We start from the raw sequence: 22,531 nt of genomic DNA, 5'->3' as shown, positions 1-22,531 counted from the left end.
GTGATGAGTGGTACACCCCACGGGCCTGTCTTGGGACCAGAGTTCTTCATCATCTTTATCAACGGCACAGACAGTGGGATTGAGGGACCTGGACAAGCTCAAAAAGTGGGCACACAAAAAGACTAATGAAGTTTAACAAGGCCAAGTTGATGCATTTGGGTTGGGGCAATCCCAGATATGGGTACAGACTGGGAGAAGAACTCACTGAGAGCAGTCCTACAGAGATGGACTTGGGAGTTCTGATGGACAAAAAGCGGGGCAAGAGCCAGCTGTGTGTGATTGAAGCCTGGAAGGCAAACAGCATCCTGGGCTGCATCCACAGAGGGGTGGCAGTGGGGCAGAGTGGGGCTTGTGCCCCTCTGCTATGCCAGCTGGATTACTGTAGCACATAAAAATGCAGCTAAGAATGGTGCTCAGCTTGCACCAAGCAGTCTCAGTGCACGTCACTTCATGCTGCCAAGATGTGACAGTGTCTGCAGCTGGAGAAATGAGCCCCTGAATTCTGTCAGTGATGTAGTCTCACATCAGGGATTAATCTAAGCAACAGGAGCTGTAATAAATCCTAGGAAAAACATTCACAGAATCACAAAGGTTGGAAAAGACCTCCAAGATCATCAAGTCCAACCGCCAACTCATCACCACCATACCCACATTGGAATCAGACATATGTGAACTGCAAAACAGAAATAGAAGAAATTTCCAAAGGGGAAAAGAACATTTCTCCTGCCTTCGCTCACTCCGTTACTAACTGCAAACACCTGTACGTGCTCCAGGTTTAAAGAAACCTGTTTAAAGATAACACAGAGATGCGCTTTAAGTCCCTGACTAACCAGATGATAAATGAACGGATGCTCCAATGTACTCCGTGGTTCACTCAGTGCACTGGAACTCCCAAACACTCAGAAATATTATACCATATGTGGATGGGCATATGCTGAGATGAGCACGGAGTCTTCTTCAAGCTGAGGCAAGAGCCAAGTGTTTCAGCTGTGATGCTAAAGCCCCCAGATCTGCAGCCATCTACAACGGGCTGCATGCCGAGGTTATGCAGAAGCCTTGAAGAGATGGAAATGGTCTAGATACAATTCAGATACAATCCGAATCGGCTTCCACTGATCATTCCTCATAGAGCCTCACCTGAGAGGCTCTGGTGAAGACCTTTTTTCCTCACTATGATGTGACGAAAACCCATCCCTGATTAGACTTGGACAGATGTACACACTCACCATGACTTTGCAAAGAACAAAGGCACAGCAGAGGCTGAATGTCAGTACCTGACCTGAGGTGGGTTTGGGTCCCACTACAAGTCTCAGGTAGATCCCCAGGGGTTGTAGAGTGGTTATGGAGCAGTGTGCTGAGGGCCTGACAAGCTGAAATGATGGAGGCAAACATGGCTACTGCCTTTCCCCCCAGGTTCAGGAAGAGATAAATACCCCCATTCAATCTTTGGAATAAGTACATGGAGAAGAAGCCTCTTCCCACAGACTCTTCCAGAACCTGCTAGATGAAATAACCCTCAATTCTGCAAGTGAGAATCCTTGAGGAAGGGTGAGCAGGGATCTTGGTAGAAAGGAAGGTATTAAAATAGCTATGGCAATCACAGAAGATGGCAGCTACCAACTATTTGCTGCCTGTGAGCTCTCACAGTGCCTGACAGAAGATGATGCTTGAAAGTTAAGATGATTTATGGTTTTCTCACAAGTGCCTCTGGACTGGCATAATGCCCTTCTGTGCTTAAGCAAACGTCTTGCCTCTCAGAAAGAGCAAGCTGTGGACAAAGGATGACAATCACCACCATTCCATGGATTCTGGGAGTTCCTTTGGTGTTTATTCCTATTTCTTTTCTTAGCCTTTCCTGGGCACGGGATCTGTAAAGGATATGTACTATGAAGTCTTCATCTTGGAAGGTCTCAGTGCAACCCTTGAATCGCAAAGGGATTTTTATCCATTTTTACTGGGAAAAAGCTCCACACCTTTAAATGGGAAGTCAGCTACAGTTTCTTGTGTGCTTTTCAAAATACCAGCTTTGTTCAATCAACCTGTCCTTTGTAAAAATGACAGTAACAACCATGCCAAGGACCTGTCCCAGTAGCTATTACCTACTGGCCACGTTCTTGAATGTGCTACACACATTCAAGGTCCAAGTCATCAAATAACCAATTCTCATGAGGAACACTTTAAGCAAGGACGTGCTGTTGGCGATCACAGGGTGTGTAGAGGCAGATGACGTGCTGTGTTCAAACTGTTCTGATTCTCAAAGGTTTTATTTCTGAATTACCTTTGGTCTACCTGACCTTGGACAGCAGGCAGCAACAGAGACCTGCACCTTTATAAGAACAGAACTGTTCAGAGCTGAAGTGTGTCAGAGCTGATGATCCCATCATGTCATAGAGTCACAGAACCGTTAAGGTTGGAAAAGGCCTCCAAGATCACCAAGTCAAACTGCCAGCCCATCCCTGCCATGCTCACTGAACCACGTCTCCAGCTGCCACATCTCCACAGTTCTTGAACATCTCCAGGGTTGCACAGGAACAAATGGTTAAGGGGACTGCAGGCTTCCATGAGAAGAAATGGCATCTGCTGTGCCTACAGACCAGCACAGAAAACAGCCACGTACTGGGAAGACGTGAAGCCCAAATAGGGGCTTAACACAAACACTGATGGTCTCAGCCAGGAGGTTGCTTGCAACCCAATAAATGACAAAGTGTCATGGGTTGTGTGGTTTAAAGACAGCCCGCATTAATATTCAGACTCAGCCTCTTCTAATTCAGCAAAAAGCAAATTTGAAGTCACGGGACGTACCACGCTCTGTATAGAGTTTGCAGTCACCCAACGGAGGGACTCACAGACAGTTTTGGAATTTTAACACAGTTGAAAACTGCACACACAACTCACTTCATTTGTCTTGGAAACTGGAAGGAAATTATCTGGATCTGTGCTTAAGCCTTTCTGGGAGACTGCAGCTGAATCTGAGGGGTTTGGCTTGCCTCTTCAGTGCCATTTTGTCACTGAAACGTGAGAACATATTTTCCAGTTTTGTTTCTCCTTCCCTGAAGGGATCAGTTATTCATTTACAGCTTTGGGCCAGTGAAATCTTCAGCAGAACACCTTGCTACTTTCCCCTGCTTAACTTGACAAAAAGGAAAGCGCAAATCCGTGATTCAACGTTTTTGCATGTTTACAAGTGAGCATTCATGCAATAATTTACATACATAAAGGTAAGTATAGCCCAACTTTAGCTCTACCTTAATGTATTCAGTAGATATGGACAACTCAAGAGAACTTGGGTTGGTGCAGAGAATGCATGTTATTAAAAGGTAATAAGGTAAACTTATTACATGAAATGTCTCAAGCAGAAATCCTTTGCTTTGCGAGCAGTGCAGCCTATGATACAAGACCAGTCCTCCTCAGAACAGCTTTGAATGTAATGCTCTATTTAATAACAACAACAACAATTTCTTTAGCAATATTTGGATATTCCTTCAGTCACACTCACGTAACGACACCTATTTCAATAGAAGAAAATCACTCCTTAGAGGGGAAAAAAAAAGCAGCACTGCAAACAATTCCTCTTTTAATGTACGCTGTACACACGCTTTGAAGTAGAAGTGTTATTCAAAACACATTAGAAGAGCTCTGGTGATACAAAACCCATGCTCTGTGTTCTTCACCTCTCTGAGAAGCAAACGATAAATGCTGCAGGGTACGCCTACCTCTTTGTTGGTGTTGGTGCTCCGGAGGACATGTGGGTCACCATGGCGTCATTCATGTTAGTCAGAGGTCGAGGGGGACTGAAATAGAAAGAGGAATTTGTTCCAGTTAGTGATTAAAAGAAATAAATTAGAAAACAAAAACCGATAGCAGGAAAAAGGGCATCGCTGTTTCCAGTGACACTATTCGGGCAAAGAGCAGCAGGATTTGCTTTGCACAACGGTACTTAAAGTGCTCCGTCTGCTCTTCTCTAATGAGTTTTCGTGATTTCTGCACTGCTTGAAGGTGAAGGTGAAACATTTGTGATCACATAACTGACCCCTGGCACTGTCCAGTTCTTCAAAGAGATGCAGGAGACATTCAAGTTAGGGGAAACATCCAAAATGCATTCAGAGGTGAGGCACTGACTTGTTGCAACAAACCTTCATTCTAACAATGACTGCACACACCTCCCGGTTGGCTTTTATTTCTAGTGAGTTAAATCTAAGTTAGCTGGAGAAATAGTGAAGACATTCAGGTTGGAAAAGACCTCTCAGATCACCCAGTCCAGCCCCAGCCCACCCCCCCATGCCCACTGCCCACGTCCCTCAGTGCCACGTCCCCACGGTTCTGGAACAGCTCCATGGATCACTATCCACCCCACCACCTCCCTGGGCAGCTGTGCCACTGCATCACTGCTCTTTATGAGAGTAAGTCTTCCTTAACAACCAGCCTGAGCCTTCCCTGGAACAACTTAAAGCCATTACCACTTATCCTAAACCCAACAGTTGTTTAACTATCAACTAGTAATGCCTGGACTCAGGTCACTCTTTTAATAGGGATGGAATTAATAGGGATTACTGTATGACAGCTGTCACTCTTTTTTTGCTGTTTCCTTTTGATTGCATTTACTGTACTTACACACTTACAAACGGAACAGAAATAGAGTCTTGAATACCATTGCTAACCTTACAGCTGAGTTTTGTCCTATAATCTGGACAGTCCTACGCTATTAAGATTTGTAAGGGATAATGTGAGCCCTTCTGGCACTGCTCAGGGCCCCTCCTGCAGCCCAGGCTGTATTTCTTTGTGATGAGAAAATTACAGAGAATTACAATGAAAACAACCAACGCAGCCAGGCAGGCACAAACCAAAGGTATGTATTAGATGCACAGAAATGTAAAAACATATTGACATTAACTCACTTTACACTACAGAGAGTGGCTGACCTCTAACTATTATTATTCCATTTTACAGGCATGCTGACAGACATTTAAAGGGACTTAAAAATAAACAGTTCTGTGGTTACCTACCTACATATATTTATGTAGGCAAAGGTTAACATAAAGCATTTCTAGGAGCGCAGCCAGCAGACACTGTGGTCAAGATCTTGATCCAAGAGAAATTTGCATGAGGTTAAACAGAGAGCTTGTAACAAAGGAGTAGTACCCGAATCCATATGGAAACCCAGTTCAGTTTACTAATTAAAACAAAACACCGCCGTACGTAATAAGTGAGAGTTGGATATCCCAAGTTGGAAGGTACCCACGAGGACCGACTCCAATTCCTGATGGAACACAGTTGTACATAACTGTAAAAATAAAACCATCCCAGCTGGCATGCGAGCCCTCCCACTTCCCTCTGTAAGGCGGAAAAAGCAGTAAAGCAAGACAGATTCCTCTTCCTGGGAGCTTTATTATTTCTCATACAGCAGGCTCGGAAAGGACAACTCATCACAAGTCACTACAACAAACAAGCATTAACTCAGTTTTCTTAATTCTTCCTATACTGCTTCACACTTTTCGTGTTGGCTTTTTTTTCTCAGATAAGAAAGACATTGACTATAAAATGCAATTTGATTTAATGAAATCCCTACTTTCTATTGCACAGTGTATCCACAGAAGCGAAGAAACAGCATTTCTTTGCTTAGCAGCCATCAGAAATCCTCTGGGACATTTCCACGCATAGCGCTGTGCAAACTAATCTCTTTCTATTACAACCTATCAGGAAGAATTCAAAGCAAAACCAGCGTGACTCGCTTTCCTCGTATCTCATCCTTGGAAGAACTGTGTCAATACATTATGATAATAGCACAATAACGCACCCACTCAGCTTTGTGTCTCAGGGAAGACCAAAGAGAATTTCTCCATAGAACAGATGTGGCTGAGGTTACCTACAGCAGGCACAACCCCAGCTCCCCACGAACACAAATGCTGCGATGGCTGAAGTGACACAAGCAAGGTTGTGCCCTCAGTACAGATACCTTCTTTCCCACTGCTGCAGCTTTTGCTGCACTTGCATGTGTTGCCCACCTGCACATCACACTAATTGCCCAGTTTACCATGCTAACAAGGGGCCAAGCCACGTCCTGTATCAACCCATCCCCACCATGCCCTCTCATAGAATTACTGGAGCTGGAAACGACCTCTAAGATCACTGACAATTGATGATAATTCAAAAGCCAAAGCAGGACATATTCTTCCAGGATAGTGCATAAAGTAAGACTGCTGGCTGGTGTTCCTAGTTGACTGAAAACTCAACCAAGCAGTAGGAAAGAAGACAGGAACACAAACTGGCATTTGCCTGCAAACCTTCCATCTGTATGGAGCTTCTGCTGCAAAGCTGCCTGTATTCAGTGCAGCAAGGACAGCTGGCTGCAGGAGAGCTGGATGCCTCCCCAGCAGGCACCATGCCAGGCACTGCAATGGGACAGGAGGGACAGCAAACAGATCGCTCTGCTTGCTCCAGAAACCATCACCAGATCTCAGCAACTGAATGGAAGAGTGATGCGGAGGGAAGCACAAGAGGAGCATACTTCATTAGCAAGGGAGGATAAAGCAGTTTTACTGTAGACACAGCATTCTGTAAGGATGTCATGAGCAATGCAATCCACCTCTTTCCCTGTCACACTGCAAACTTTCCAACAATACAAATGTGAGTTACCATAAATGTGAAACGTGGTCCTGAGCACGTGGAAACTAACAGTATATGCAGCACTTTGGTTTAATCTAAAGCTCATTCCTGTATCTTCTTTGATATTAAAGCTCTGTGGTTTTTCATCATAAACCTGTTTGAGGAAGCAAGTTTGGTTGTGATACCAAGCTATGTGGAGTGGCAGATACACCGGAGGACTGCATTGCTATTCAGCGACCTTGACAGGCTGAGAGATGGGCAAAGAACATCAAGAAGTTCAACGAGGGCAAGTGTTGAGTCCTGCATCTTGGGGAGGAATAACATCACCTACCAGTACAGGTTAACCTGCTGGAAAGGAACTCTACTGAGAAGGACCTGGTTGCTCTGCTTGACCAATGGTTGACCAGTGGTTGACCAATGGTTGAACAAAAGTTGACCAAAGGTTGGCCATGAGCCAGCACTGTGTCCTTATGGCCAAGAAGGCCAATGGGACCATGGGGTGCATTGCACAGAGCGTAGCCAGTGCGGTAAGGGAGGTGATCTTCCCCCTCTGCTCTGCTTTGGGGAGGCCCCATCTGGAGCTCTGCACGTGGTCCCTTCAATTCTATAATTCTATATCAATCTGTAAAAGTGGTTCCAGACTCCTTCCTTAGACATAGCCTTACTAAACCTCTCTGTGCCTGAAGAATGCAACAATTACCTGAGAAACTTCTGGAAATTAATTGTGCCAGGCCTATGCTTGTTTCACAGTCCATCAGCCAGGACATCAGTAGGTCCCATCACACGTCTGATGACGGCACCTGATGGAAAGAATTTTCTCTCTAGCATTCCCTTTACTGAGCAAATTTGTTCTTCTATCTAAGAGGACAATTCTTTTACTATTATTTGCTACATAAAGTTTTATCCTCTGATTACTCAGTAAGAAGGAAGAAATGAAAGAATGACTTCTTTTGTACCGTATATTATATGCAGCAAAGGCCATAAAGAAGGCCTGTTATTTATTATTCAAATCCAAATAATGATCTCCTGCTGCCTTCTGACTCTGCCTACGTGCTTGGCTAAGTAGAATATAAGATCGATACGACCAATTCAATAGCAAGCACTGAAGGCAGGCCGGTGAAGAAAAGGAAAACCTATTTAAAGATGCAATAGTTGGTAATGACAAGTGAAACTTCACAACAGAAAGCAAGGAAGAAAAACGGGAACAACTGAAAGCTGGAAAAGGTTTTTTTCACAGAGATATCTCCAAACCTCCTATTTGGAGACAAATCTGTGGTGATTTCATGGTAATCTGTGCATTAATTTATCTGTAATAAAAGCACGCAGCGGTACTTGAGCACAGATACATCAAAATCCAAAGGGCAGACAGCAACGGAAACAAATCCTGCTTGGAAGCATCTTTGCAAACTTTAAATAACGAGGGCAATAAAGCACACAAACCAATCTCGTGGCTGCGGCAAGTTCTTCCTGTTGGAAACATCCCTGTTTTTTACCAACTGCACCATTTCTTGTATTTTCTACTTCGCACAGGAAATAATCGAGAGAAATCTCCCAATCTCGGTTGTATTTGTGGTTCTGGTTAGAGGACTGTGATGACTCACTGCAAAGTCACAAACTCTGAGTTAGCAAATAACTGCAGTAGCATCTGTGCGTTTGTTTTCAGCTCTTCTGCCCCCAAAACGTGAGGGGTAAAACTTCACAGCAGGGTAAGTTGTGGAAACTTTGGTGTATATATGTAATTTCTTAGAATGCTTGGAGACAAATCCATCATCTGTAAGGAAAAGTTTTAAGGAGCTGCTCTGGAAACCAGGATATTTAAAACACAATGAGAAAATGTTAAACAGAGTCGAATTGTTGAAGTTCTATTCCTGTTCTGGAACACTTTCAGATTAGATTTCTTCATTTTCAAGTGAAAAGGACAATGTGTGCACAGCGGCTGCATCAAGCTCAAGGGAGGAAAAGACTGAGTTAAAGAAGTGATCAAATGCAGCTGGGATTGAACTGGAACTGTGGAACACAAGTGCAGCAGCAAAGCCGAAGGCATGGGGGGCGAGGTGCATGAGATGAGCACAGGACATGCTACAACCAATAGCCACAGTGACCATCCATTCAAAAGGAGTTTACTGGTGTGCACTTCCCCTGCTGCTGTAGGCGTGGGCAGAGGGCAACCGAATCTCTGTCACTGCTCACCTCACCGTGACTTCAATCCAGGGCTCATTCATCACAGAATTGTTTGAGTTGGAAAGGACCCTTCAAGGTCATCTGGTCCCACTCCCTGCAATGAACAGGGACACCCACAGCTGCATCAGGTGCTCAAAGCCTCATCCAGCCTGACCTTGGGTACTGGCAGGGACATGCACCATCTCTCTGGGCAATCCGTGCCACTGGCAGAGAATAGCAATAGAATTATGAAGGTCGGAAAAGACCTCTCAGATCTCCAAACCCAACCCCAGCCCACCCCCCATTGCCCACTGCCCACATCCCCACGGTTCTGGAACAGCTCCATGGACGGTGACTCTACCACCTCCCTGGGCAGCTGTGCCAAAGGATCACCACTCTTTTGGAGGAGAGTTTTCTCCTGATATCCAACCTCAACTCCCCTGGCACTACTTAGTCATTACCTCTTGCTCTACCTTTATCATGAAAAGCTTTTTCCTTACATCCAATACAAATCTTTCCTCTTTTAGTTGGAAACCATTTCCCCTTGTCCTGTCACAACAGATCTAGCTAAAGAGTTGGTCCCTTTCTTTTTTATCTCACCTGGGAGGCAGGAGAGCAAGCACAGGTTTCAGTTCTGATCTACCTTCTGACCTTATCTATTCTTATCTTCAGGCTGGATACCAGGAAACATTTCCTTCTCCAGAAGAGCAGTGATGCTCAGCTGCCCAGGGAGGTGGTGGGGCCACCATCCATGGAGGTGTTCCAGAACCATAGGGATGTGGGCTGTGGACATGGGGGGTGGGCTGGGCTTGGTGACCTTAGAGGTCTTTTCCAAACTTCACGATCCTGTGATTCTGTTCTATGATTTGAGATCCCCAATAAACTGAGCAAAACCCTCCAGCAGAAAGTTACTCATTATTACCTTTGTAAAAGAAAAGCAAGAGCTTCTTATCCAACTGCAACTCGCCCACAGCAAACAATGGGGATCTACTTGTTCCCTTTGCTTTTTGCGCAGGTAAGAAGGAAACAGAGGTAACAGAGGAAAACAGACAGAGGAAGCCTGCATTTATGGGGCAAAGCAGCTCTCTGCACAACTGAACCAAAGTTAGATGGAAGCACACCTGTGGTTACCCCAAATGGCAAAGAATCAAAAGTTCTCTGCAACCCTTTACCAGCTCCCTAAGGTATTCAGAAATACAGGAATTATCCTTCTCATGATTATGTTGTAATTAAAACAACAGAATGGCAGCTCTCAGGTAGGCACTGAGCCACTGCCTTTGAGCTTGGGGTTGTGGGGAAGGCTGCGGGATGACTGTCAGCAGCTCCTCGCTGCACCGTGCCACGTTCTGACGGTGCATTTGTATGGGGAAGGGAATAAAAAAAAAGAAGAGGAATTGTTTAAAAATAGCTGCCAACTCTCCTGCAATGAGAGCACCAAGGGCACAGCCACCCGCGGGGGTGCTGAGCCAACGCTTTCCCTATAGGAAGAGAAGGAAACCGTAGGATGGCATCGGGTCTCAGCGCTCCATCCCAGTGCAAATTAATGACTTCTGAAACAACAAACCAACGTCCTGTATGGATGACAGATCCACGGCTGCTTTGTTCTCTTTGTTATTTTAAGCAGAAAATGGCCAAGTGCCGTTCTGACGTTATTCAAAGTGTTGGGATGGGGGTTTTTTTGTTGTTGTTGTTTGTGATGAGGAATATGTTTTAAGCTAAGTTTCCTACATCATCACACGCAGCTTTTATGTCTCTTTAACTAATTTTGCACCGTGCACCGAGCAGCAATCCAGCCGAAAGCTGTTTTGTGACAGAGCAAAGCACAAAACACAACAGAACTCCCTATAACACAGCCCCAGTTCAAGTTAAAGATGCATAATCCCCCCCCCCCCAGAATATCAGTGTTGCTCTCAGGACACACCGTGTGCCCACTGTGCAGACAGTGATATATATATACATAAACAGTGCAATATATGCAACACAATATAGACATGTACGATGCTAGATAGACACATAAAATGTCACATATACATCAACGACCCCGAGCTCATCGCTGCACTCATTCACCGCCGCTAATTAGGAATATGCAAACTACTCACCGCAACAAAGCATCGCTCTTAATTGTGCCGCTTGCCGCTCCGACGCCGCGTTTTAGGCATTCTTGTCAGCGTGCCACATTTTAGGACGGGTCCGTCTGTGCCAGCTGTCACCCGCCGCTGCTCCCGGCCCCGCCCCGCGCACCACCTCCGCTCCCCGCTCCGCTCCCCCCGGTCCCAAGCGCTGCCGCCGGGGTCGGGACTCGAACGCGCGGCCCCGGAGCTGCGCCCCGGATGCGCCGCACGGCGGCGGTTACCGCGGCAACCATAGGCCGGTACACATTCAGGCTCGCGAGGCGGACTCGGATTTGTTCTTCTCTTACAGTGAGAACTACGGCGGCGACTGCGTTGAAAAAAAAAATAGCGTTTTGTAGCTGGGAAGGTGCTCTATCAAAAAGGGATATCGCGCTCCTTGTAGCTGTTGTACTTTCCACGGAAATTAAATAGGAGGCATTACTTTTGGAGCAACACAAGACAATTCCTCTTCGCTCAGCGTGGCCCAGGCAAGTCAAAAGGTTGGACACCCGCGACCTCTGTCCCTCTGGACAGCATCCCTCCCCTCCAGCGTGTCGGCTGCACCATCAGCTTGGTGTCACCTGCAAATGTGCTGAGGATGCACTCGATCCCGCTGTCCATGTCGCCTACAAAGATGTTAAACAGCACCAGCTCCATCACCAATCCCTGGGGAACGCCTCTCGTCACCCATCCCCACTTGGACCAGCTCTGAGTGCAACCATCCAGCCAATTCCTCACCCATCCATCCGGTCCGTTTCTCTCCAGTGCCAAACGCCCTGCACAGGTCCAGGTAGATGACATCGTTTGCTCTTCCTTCATCCACTGATGCTGCAATTCCATCATAAGGGCCACCAACATTGTCAGGCTCGACTTGCCCTTGGGAAGCCACGTTGGTTACCACCGATCACCTCGTCTTTATTTTCTGTATGCCTTATTAGGGCCTTCAGGAGGATCTGCTCCACAATCCTGCCAGGCACAGAGGTGAGACTGACCGGCTTGTTGTTCCCTGGATCTTCTTTCTTTCCCTTCTTGAAAATGGGGGTTATGTTTCCCCTTTTCCAATCAGTGAGAACTTCACCAAACTGGCACCACCCTTCAAATACAACAGATGGTGACTTGGCAACTTGATCTGATCCCTCAGAATCCAGGAATGAATCTCTTTGGGTTGCACGGACTCATGAACCTTCAGGTTCTATAGATGTGCCTTCTCCAAGTTCTCACCATTCCCTTCTGCAATTTGGGCAGTGTGGCTACAGCCCTTGCCAACGAAGACTGAGGCAAACAAGTCTTTGAGCACCTCAGCGTTCTCTGTATCCTTTGTGACCAAGTCTCTGGTTTCCTTCTAGAGAGGGCTTACATCCTCCCTGATCTTTTTATCACTGATATATCGGTAGAATTCCTTCTTGTTCCCTTTATGTCCCTGTCTAGATTTAATTCTGCCAGGGTTTTAGCTTTCCTAATCTGACGTCTGGTTGCTTGGACAACTTCTTCATAGTCCTCCCAGGTTACCTGATCCTGCTTCCAATCCCTATAGACTTTCTTTTTAAGCTTAAGTGAGTCCAGGAGCATCTTGGGTGATCCATGGAGGCCTCCTGGCATTCTTGCCTGCGTTCCTTTTCTCAGGCAAAATCTTAGAGGTCTTTCCCAATCCAAGTCATTCTATGGCTCTATGAAAACATGAGCTAAGTATCAACAAAGTCTTTTTGAGTGGATTAAGCTCCTTTAGATACCAAAACCAGCTGTCAGTTCATCATCTTTGAAATCAAACAGTCTTAGTGGATTTTTACAGCTACCGTAGAAGACTGGAGACTTTTCATTACAAGTTACATACAAATTCATTAAGTAGTAAGTAATGCTGAGATGGTGATCACAAACAGCAGGTCAGATCAACAAGCTAAGCTTGTTAAAGCCAACTATTTCAATGGACCAAACACTAAGTGACATCTCTATGACATCTCTGATGTCACAGTTGGATGGGCCACGGGCCACCTGATCTAGTGTTGGCAATCAACATTGGGATTGGAACTGTGACATGCCCATGGCAGGGGATTGGAACTGTGACATCTCTGATGTCATAGATGCAAAGAATAGAGCTGTGTCGCAGAAGGCACTGGCTACAGAAAGGATCAGGGATTGCAGCAGGCATGTAAGGCAATCTGAAGGCAGCAGAGCTAACCTGATAATGCAGCACAGACATGGAAATGTACTTGTGCTTGGATCAGCAGAGAAGGGAAAAGAGAACAAGTGCTGGAAATGAAACACAGCTCAAGTGAAAAATAAGACATAAGTAAGTGACCACTCCCTCAAACAATTCCTCAATAACTGGCACCTTTGTAACCTCTCAAAACCAAGGTGTGCCTTGTTGTTAGATAACCTTTCCTGAACGCTAATTACTGGGCTTGGAAGGAATGTGGTGCCATTTAATGATCAATGAGTACCAGGCGGTCAGAGAGGCTGGTTTAATATTTTCTGATCTTAACTTCTATAATAAGTCATCTTTGATGTATGTTTGCAATAAATGCCATCAACCAAAGCATATCTCTGATTCCTTTGCTTTGTGTTGATGGGAATTGAATTGAATCTGTTTAAGAAGCTGATTTGGATCAGCAAGCCCCACTTCGAGGAGAAAAGACTTGTACTTTCTTGGAGTCTTTTTCTAGTCCTTACATGAGGGTTTTCCTGGAGGCTTCCCTACACAGAAGGAAACCTGTGATTTGTTTGCAATTGTCACTGCAATTCAGCAGCCTGATGAGGAAGCCTCAACTGGAGGTTGAAGGAGCACAACAACGCTGTATCAGATCTGCTGCTACCCCCACCCAAAGCAAGGCAGTTTCAGCAGCCAAGCACTCTGTAATACTTTAGAGAGGTGTAAAATGACACCCCGATAAGCAGGTTTCTCGGCACCACGCTGTACACCACCCTCCTCCTCTTGGCAGGAGAGAGGAGCTTTTCTTCCCTCTCTGATCCTCAGAGCTTTTTGACAACTGCAAGATAAGGATTTTCACCAAAGGCAGACTCACTCACTAACTTAGCTGAGGAGGTTTTAGCCCCCAATGTGTGCAATGCAAAAGCAATAGGAATCTGGGTCGAAGAAAAGACAGGGTTGTAGGCATTTTCAGGGCAATGTTGTACCCCCAGAGGCAAACATGAGTGCAAGGAGAAGTCCTCGCCCTTGGTGCTGGGTGGTGGAGAGGTCCAGTCAGCTTGGCTTCTATTCATTTTACAAGCTATACAATAGCAGTAGATAAGGGGATCTGACCTTTGGGAGATCACTGCTCCCTCTATGGGCTTGAAGTTGAAGCAATGGCAGATACCCAACTCACTGATGCCTGCGGAAAAGTTCATGGGGAGAAGAAGGGAACAGTCAACAAAGTTTTGGAATTGTCAAGATAAAATCCCTGGCCATGTACATCTGATGGACTAGAAAGGTTTGTAACCCACAGACTGGCATTCAAACACCTTCACTAAGATCTTACAAACCATGTTTAGCACTATCGGTCAATAGCACCAACACGAATGCATGGAGGAAAAGAATCTGGGAGGGGTGGTCAGAAGATGGCTGAACACGAGCCAGCAGTGTGCCCAGTTGGCCAAGAAGATCAAAGGCTTGTATCAGAATTAGTGTAGCCAGATTGCCTTATGGAGCACATCCCTTGTGCTCCTTCAGTAGATTCTGTGAAGGTCCCACATGGAAATTGCTGTATGTGTTTTCTATAGATCATAGGAGTAGAAGGAAATACTGCAGTAAGAGAGCTTCTGTCAAGCACAGAGTAAAACCAGTATTTGATGAAAAAAATACTCTCCTCTTGGTTTTAAAGTTTCAGTAGAGGAGATTCCACCTCTACTATTTTGCTTACCTATTCTAACCATTAACTTACTATTAAAAACCTCTTTTTTATTTTCATTCTGAATTTGTTTAGCTTCATCTCCTGGTCAGTTGATGGATAACCCCATCCGTTAAAGCTCCCTGGATGATACTTCCATTTATTAGAAAGAACTTCTTTACAGAAGGGTGGTTAGGTACTGGAATGGGCTCCCCAAGGAGGTGGTTGAATCGCCATCCCTGGATGTGTTTAAGAGCCGCTTGGATGTGGTACTCAGGGATATGATTTAGCAGAGGTTTGTTGTTGTGGTATTGTTTTGTGGTTGTTTTTTAAGAGATAGGCTACTGGTTAGGCTGCGGTTGGACTTGATGATCTTCAAGGTCTTTTCCAACCTGAGTGATTCTATGATTCTATGATTCTATGATTCCCAGGATAGATATTTCTAGAACTATCAAATCATTCCAATACCGATGCATTAAATATTGCAGTACTTGAGCTACTGGAGTCTTTGAACTCAAGCTTGTGCAACTTCCAGTATCTCTTCCCAGGCCTTGAATTCTTTTCACTGACCTTTTCAACCTTTCCATCTTTTTGGTCCTACAGTATCTATCTGTGGGTGCTCTCATCAGCTTGCTGACCAGAACCTCTCCATCACTCAACACCAAGGGTGAGGTCTTCTTCTTGCACTCATGTTAGCTCCTGGGGCTACAACATTGCCCTGAAAATGCATATTCAACCACTCATATACCATGACCTCCACAACTTTTGGAGTCATTTTTCTTAGCATTCCGTCCTTTTAATCGTCTTCATTCCTCCAACAGCTTTCTAATTTCATAGAATCATAGAATCATTCAGGGGCCTCTCAGATCCCCAAGTCCAACCCCAGCTCACCCTCCATACCCACAGCCCACGTCCCTCAGTGCCACATCCCCACAGTTCTGGAACAGCTCCATGGATGGTGACCCCACCACCTCCCTGGGCAGCTGTGCCACTGCATCACTGCTCTGTCAGAGAAGAAATGTTTCCTAACATCCAACCTGAACCTGCCTTAAGAACTCGAGGCTGTTACCTCTCATCTTACTACTAAATACCAAGGAGAAGACACCAAACCTCACCTCACTGATTTTATATTTTTCCTCCTATCCATTAAAACATGAATTAACAGCACAGAGGCCAGGTCTGCAGGTCTTTGTTTCTAACCAAGCAATTCAGCTATAATTCAGCAATCCTCCTGTTGAGTTACCCCAAGAGCAACGAGCTCAGCACTTGGTTTTCAACCAGCTGTGTATCTGTTGATGATTGTTTTCTAAATTGTGCAACGCTCATACTAAGTGCATGACTTCAACTCTATCACTTCACTAATCAAAACTAATCTGATCAAGAAGATACAAACCGAGTCTGACTACATTACATTGCCAAAAGTCCATGTATGCTGATTGGCACGAGTTAGGTTTGTATTTACTGATCAACAAATTAGCTTCTCTACTGCTCCATTAGTTTGTTTGCCATCAAAGTCATGTTGGTAAACTCAACGTGTCAGATACTGCCCTGTGCAATTTCAATCTCTCTCCCTCCGTGGAAAAAGAAAGAACAGGCATTTTCCTCCTGCACTCTGGGAACTTTCCGATTGCTCCAAGACATCAACAACTGGCAGCAAGTGTCCAAATGAAGGAATTCTGCACCTGTTTCAGTTGGGACCAAAAACATAGAAGGTGCAATTCCAGATCCTTTTTGGATTACCTCTGAAAGGGACCGACAGCACACTGCACAACTGCTCGCCAGCCAAACCACAGCCTGGAAACTGCTCTGGAAACTCTCATCAGCACTCATCAATTTTATTATTTTAAGGCAGCAACAGGACGATTTTCATTGTGTCCTTTATTATCTGTACTAACAATGTATGCCCGTTTCTTTGTTCCCTCAGCAATCCTTTTCATCAAGTCCCTCTCCCATACTGCATAACTCACGGTTTGCATTCTTTCTACCAATCTTTTCTGGTTCCCTGGAGCAGTGCAGCTTTCTTCTTGCCACCCTTCCAAACCTTCCCTGCAGGGTGACACTTGGCCAAGTGTTCTTAGACAGCTCCTAGTTATTAATATCCCTATGTTCGCATTATTTACTCAGCTGACATTGATTCCAGCTTTGCAAGACAGACTGCTAAGCGCCGTTAGATGCTGATGTGCACCTCATTTACATGCAAGAACTGTAATCAGGTCATGATCACTTGCACCTAAATAATGACTCATTGTAGCCCTGAGCAATTTCTCTTTGTAAGCTGAATTCTAGCAAAGAATTCACCCTGGATATGTCCCTTTTCACCCTTAAAAACTCTTTATTTTTATTTTCTATTCCTTTAAAGAAATTCCCATGGTATCACTCATACAGAAAACCCAAAAACCAGAACCATCACTGTAATCACTAACATGTACTGCACTTAGGGAATTGCATAGTCTTTTATTTACTTGCTCTTTTATTTCCTGTAGGAGTGTTATATGTTGTTACACTCCCAATTGCGAATGCTGGTGAGCTGCAGCCAGGCAGCAGCACAGACAATCTTAGGAGAAAAATGGGAACAGATTCAGGATGATTCACCATTTGAGACAATTTAGAAGCACAGAATCCTTTTCTATGAGTCTGAGCAGGACCTCACGACAGAAAATCTTAATGACAAACTGCACGGCGCATCCAAACCACAGCATAGAGGTAGGCAGTCTAATTCCGGAGACATCTAATATGCCTTTTGTTAAGGATAGCTCTGACGAGAGAAGGCTTTGTTTTTAATTTATGAGTTGAATTACACAGTGAACATTAGAACAGTGATACTCCACTGCATCATGTCCAACTCCACTCACTGCACAGGACTGAAGAAAGTATAAATGATGGGAAATTTTCAGTGATGCAAGAAAAAAACTATCACATGGCTAATTACAAATCGGTAAAGCTCAGAGCTATGTTTTTAAGGAGTTTAGTACTGTAACTACTTTTCTAGATCGAGTTATGGATCTTTCATGCTTGATACAAAAGAAAACCACACCACGCTAAGCCTCGCTGCTCCACCCTCCTGATACTGTGACAAGCCACCCTTCATCTTTCTCTTAGTGAAAGGAGATTATAAACAGCCCACAAAAATCATCCAGCACCAGGAAAGGTCACAGCAGCACATGCTCATATTAAACTTTCAGCAGTTCTAAGACATTCAGATTTGAGTCATTTGGGTTTCCATTCAGATATTGTGACACCAGTTCAAGAAGAACCTGATATCTTTGACAACATGCAAAGAAAAACAGATGAGCATCAACTCTGCTTACTCTCAGAACTGCAAATTGCTGAATACTCCTGAACACAGGAGTCCTCCATTTTGTATAAATTACATCTCTCTGCTTCTCCTTCCTCCCTCTTCTCCGTACCATGTGCTTAAATTTATCCACATGAGAAGACTGAGACTTTTCCCAAAGTCCTACAGATATTAAAATCACAGAACCATAGAAACATAGAATGTCCTGGGTTGAAAAGGACCACAATGCTCATTCCAACCCCCTGCTGTGTGCAGGGTCACCAACCAGCAGCCCAGGCTGTCCAGAGCCACATCCAGCCTGGCCTTGAATGCCTGCAGGGATGGGGCATCCACAGCCTCCTTGGGCAACCTGTTCCAGTGCGTCACCACCCTCTGGGTGAAAATCTTCCTCCCAAGATTCCCCCTTGTCCTATCACTATCCACCCTTGTAAGCAGCTGGTGAAATAGATCTACTTGGATGCTGTTTATTAAGAACAGAAAGTGCCAGAATTTGAGGATTTTCTCCAGTTTTACTCTCCCTGGCAAATCAGGGAGGCAGACTCATTTCAGGTGGCTTCAAACTAACACCAGTACAACAGTATTCCATCAAAATAATTCCATGAGTTTGACTTTATAATTCCAACCCAAGTCCTCTTTCCAAAGTCCCAAACAACCACACAGACTTTAGTTCATATTGTTGATTATTCTGTATTGCTGATTAAGTGGAAGTTCCACTACAACAACAAATACTCACACTATATGTGCAAGATCAAGTGGCTTCTCTGGCTGCTCAGGAAACACGGGACGAGGTGGTTCTCTGCTTGGTACACAGCCGAGTGATTTACTGATCGCATGGCTCAGCTTCTTCGCAGGCGATTTCTGGTTTGGGAAAGAGTGACCAAAATGAGTCCACTGTTACCAAGGGCAGGGCAATGTGTGCAATCAGATAACAACAGAGACATGAAAAAGAGAGTTTTCAGAAACATTCCTTTATGCTACAGCACAGCAAGGAACTGTAGAATCATACAACCGTTGAGTTGGAAGGAACCTCCAAAAGTCATTTGTTAGTACAGAAACTGCACAGATGAGCAAGTTGGGTTTTGTTGGCTTTTTTTGGTTTTGGCTGGTGGTTTGTTAGTTGCCTTTTCTTTTTTTTCTTTTCTTTTCAGTGTTATAATACCGAAAAATGAAAGTAGTTTAACAAAAATAGGTGACATCAAGAAATACGCTGCTCGGTGTTTGTGTCAGAACCGAGAACAGGGATTTCCCACCTGCTCTGACAAGGACCTTCTGGAGATGGGTGTTGTATTTTGGGGAAGGGGAAGGGAAGACATAAAGAGCTGATGCAGGAGGATTTCCAGCACCTATCTTAAAATGTTAACCCCGCTGAGCTCAAGTTTATGATGTGGAGGCCAGGAAACTCTCTTGTTCAGAAGTGACCCACCAGTGCTGTGCTTCCAATCAAACTCCCCACATGGATGCTGCAACCTTGTGGCTGATTGCTATCCCCCCTCAGTTCCTATTTCTGTAAGATGCTCCAGTGGGAAATTTGGTTCAATTCTGAATGCACTTTTAATGATAGAATCCATAAAGCTGGAAAAGACATCTGAGATGAAGAACAACCGTCAAGCCAACCCCATCATAGAATCATAGAATTGCTCAGGTGGAAAAGACCTTTAAGATCAAGTACAACCACAACCTGACCAAACTACCCCAACTAACAGCCCTCTGCTAAATCACACCCACTGCCCACGTCCCTCAGTGTCACATCCCCACGTCCAGGGATGGTGACCCCACCACCTCCCCGGGCAGCCGTACCACTGCATCGCCGCTCTTTCAGAGCAGAAATTGTTCCTAATATCCAACCTGAAACTACAGTTCAACTTAACACTGATTTAAAGAGAAAGCAAGACCACCCAGAACAGGGTTACACACACACTTGCTATTAACACGATTTAGTACCTAGCAATTAATGATAATTACTAACAATAGATTACACAGTTAATAATCACCAACCAGTGAGCTTCTTCATCTCTGGGCCTCTTGGCTTTAGCAAAATACAACAGGCAATGAAGAGTTTTAGAGTGGGGAATCTGTGTGTGTTCCCTCTCTGAGTTAACGTGGTTTGTAGCAGATGAGAATGCATTTCAAGTAGAACACTCAACTAAACTGGATAATAATAGAAGAAGATAAAAATCGCTGTCAAATTAGAAAAGAAGTATGAGTTGGGTGCCTATAAGAATACATTAAGATTTCTGGCTCTTAACTGAAGTTTTATTACCTTCTCCCCTACTCTTACAATTCAAGTCGGTGCTAAGTGAGAACTGTGAAAGGCATGACTGGAGGCTGCCTCTTACAACTCATGATGAATACTGATTTGGAAACAAAGCCGCAGAACCATAGAATCACTAAGGTTGGAAAAGACCTCCAAGATCAACATGACCAACCATCACCACCACACCCACTTAACATTTCTTATGGTACTTTCTTCCTGTTAGTACAGGTGGCTTCGGACACAGCTGAAAAGGGCCACTTGCCCCTTCTATGTGTAGGCTCGGGTTCTGCAGACAGATCTTAGCCCCATCCAAGCACCAATGCAAAACTCCTCCTCTAGATGTCTTATGGTTGAAGTGCACAGCGCTCTCGTCACAGAGGGTTTTACAGAGGAGCCTTTAATTACTTTGAAAACTAATGAAAAATCACAATTCGTGCTTTATTTCCTACCAAACCCACAGTAAAATTCAAACTATCATCTTCCATTTTGCTACCACATGCAATGATAGTAAAAAATTCTGGGTTTCCTTAATTCACCCTGCATGTTGAAAATTCCCACCTAGATTTCTCTCTAAATGTTCTCTGCTCCTAGTCTCGGTGTATTTCTGTCCTTACCCTTTATCATGTTCATCTTCTGGTTTCTGCACAGACCATCTATCTCACGGTGCCTTTTCTGTGACTTCTTTGCAGCACTTTAGCCTATTTTAGAAGTGTTTTTCCATTGTGGTAACAAGCACTACATCCTGTCGTGCTACACCACCATTTATAATGTCAAGCAAATGCGGTGCTGCCTAGAATGCAGAAATAGAGCAGCTTCACCTTGTGAAAATGATAGAGGAGAGATGATTTCCACCAACTCCAACTTTTGGACAATGATTTTCAGTGTGACTGAGGGTGAAAAAGGCAGAGTGTGCTGAACTGTACCTGGTAGGGATAGCTGCTTTCCCTCAGAAATGGCTTTTTTTTTCCCCCAATTATCTGAGTTTTACTTTTCTGTCTGACATCTTCATTAAACATCTTTGAATCACTGAATCATTAAGGCTGAAAAAGACCTTCTAAGAGCCCCAAGCCCAACCCCAATCCCTCCCACTATGCCCACTGCCCATGTCCCTCAGTGCCTATGAACTATGTTTCATGAACAATTGCAACTTTCCATCACATTGGATCTCAGTCAGCTGGGTACTTGGACATGTCACTGTGGTATCCCCAGTAGCCTCCAGGTTTCACACATCCTACAGTCCAATTTATGCTCTTCAGGTTTAGATAGAAACACAGTCAGTGTGCTTTTAGTTTCAAATACTTTCAGCCATCACCCATTTCCTCCAGGCCCAAGGCAATTCCTCAGTGCAGCCCAAGCAGGACAAAAGCTTGGGTATCTATGGTTAAGGAACCAAGGAGGCTTTTCAACAGTTAAATTTCAGTGTCTGGTTGCTGAACATCCCAGAGGTCCCCTTCTTTTCAGAGTGGTTACTTCAGATGTGCAGTTTTGGTTTCCTGCCCTCTGAACACCTCTGAAGCTCCCCATCTGAGGTGGACAACCGAATTATGGATAAACCAACTATCAGCTCCATAACTGTTTCTGTAGCACCACTTCCAACATTACTTTTTAGATCATTCAAACTTTGTTTTTTTTCAGTTCGAGGACTGAACAGAGCAGGTAAATATTATCAAACCCTTCTTTCTGCAGGCTCGGCACTGGCTGGCCTCAGGCTTTGTGCAGCTCCGGCAGCAGGAAGCAGCGAAACCATATTTCTCAGTGTCAAAGGTCTGAAGGTAGAGATTCTGAAGTGAGGTTTTTTCTTCTCCCCTGTTGGGCTCACAAGTCCTGCACTGTAGTGTGCCCTCAGTTACTACTGTGTCCCCTCAGCCCCTGAGGACAGAATGGAACATGCTCCAGATGTTGTATTACTTTAAGGCAGTCTAAGTGGAAAATTAAACGAACTAGAAATATAGGAGAAGCAATTTTGCAAACACAATCTTATTAACAACTACTTACAGTATTGCTAAACCATAACCTTGTAGATAACAGGGTCTGCCTGTTATTCTCCATTGGATTAGTGCTCACTGCAATGGCTTCCCAATGGAAGTCAAGATTTTATCCCTACTGACACTGAACATTTGCTGGGTTTATTGATAAGTCTTCCAAAGCCACTCATTGAAGGGTGCTTATAACTAACAAAACACTATTATTTATAGAAGAACATGGAGCAGATCCTCCTGGAAGAGACATTAAGCACGTGTGAGATGAAGAGGTGATCAGAGACAAGGCAGCAAGCACAGCTTCA

The 22,531-nt window shown here is 44.6% G+C and overlaps 1 protein-coding gene across 18 annotated transcripts in view; it reads right to left on the bottom strand.

Annotated features, from left to right (window-relative positions):
• DTNB (dystrobrevin beta) overlaps positions 1–22,531 on the bottom strand; it is a 135,178-nt gene that overhangs the window by 70,363 nt on the left and 42,284 nt on the right. For all 18 annotated transcript variants that reach the window (XR_011902996.1, XR_011902997.1, XM_072330818.1 and 15 more), the window contains exons 10-11: positions 18,727–18,851; positions 3,714–3,791 (exon numbers count right to left, since the gene is read on the bottom strand). Coding sequence is in view for 16 of the 18 variants with exons in the window: in XM_072330818.1 (XP_072186919.1) it covers positions 3,714–3,791; positions 18,727–18,851 (203 nt within the window). In the remaining 2 variants the exon portion in view is untranslated. The remainder of the gene's footprint in view (positions 1–3,713; positions 3,792–18,726; positions 18,852–22,531) is intronic.

The sequence above is a fragment of the Excalfactoria chinensis genome, chromosome 3 (genome assembly GCF_039878825.1).
Source record: "Excalfactoria chinensis isolate bCotChi1 chromosome 3, bCotChi1.hap2, whole genome shotgun sequence".
NCBI lineage: Eukaryota > Metazoa > Chordata > Aves > Galliformes > Phasianidae > Excalfactoria > Excalfactoria chinensis.
Note: the sequence above shows the minus strand (reverse complement) of the source record. Positions and strands in the feature narration are given on the sequence as shown.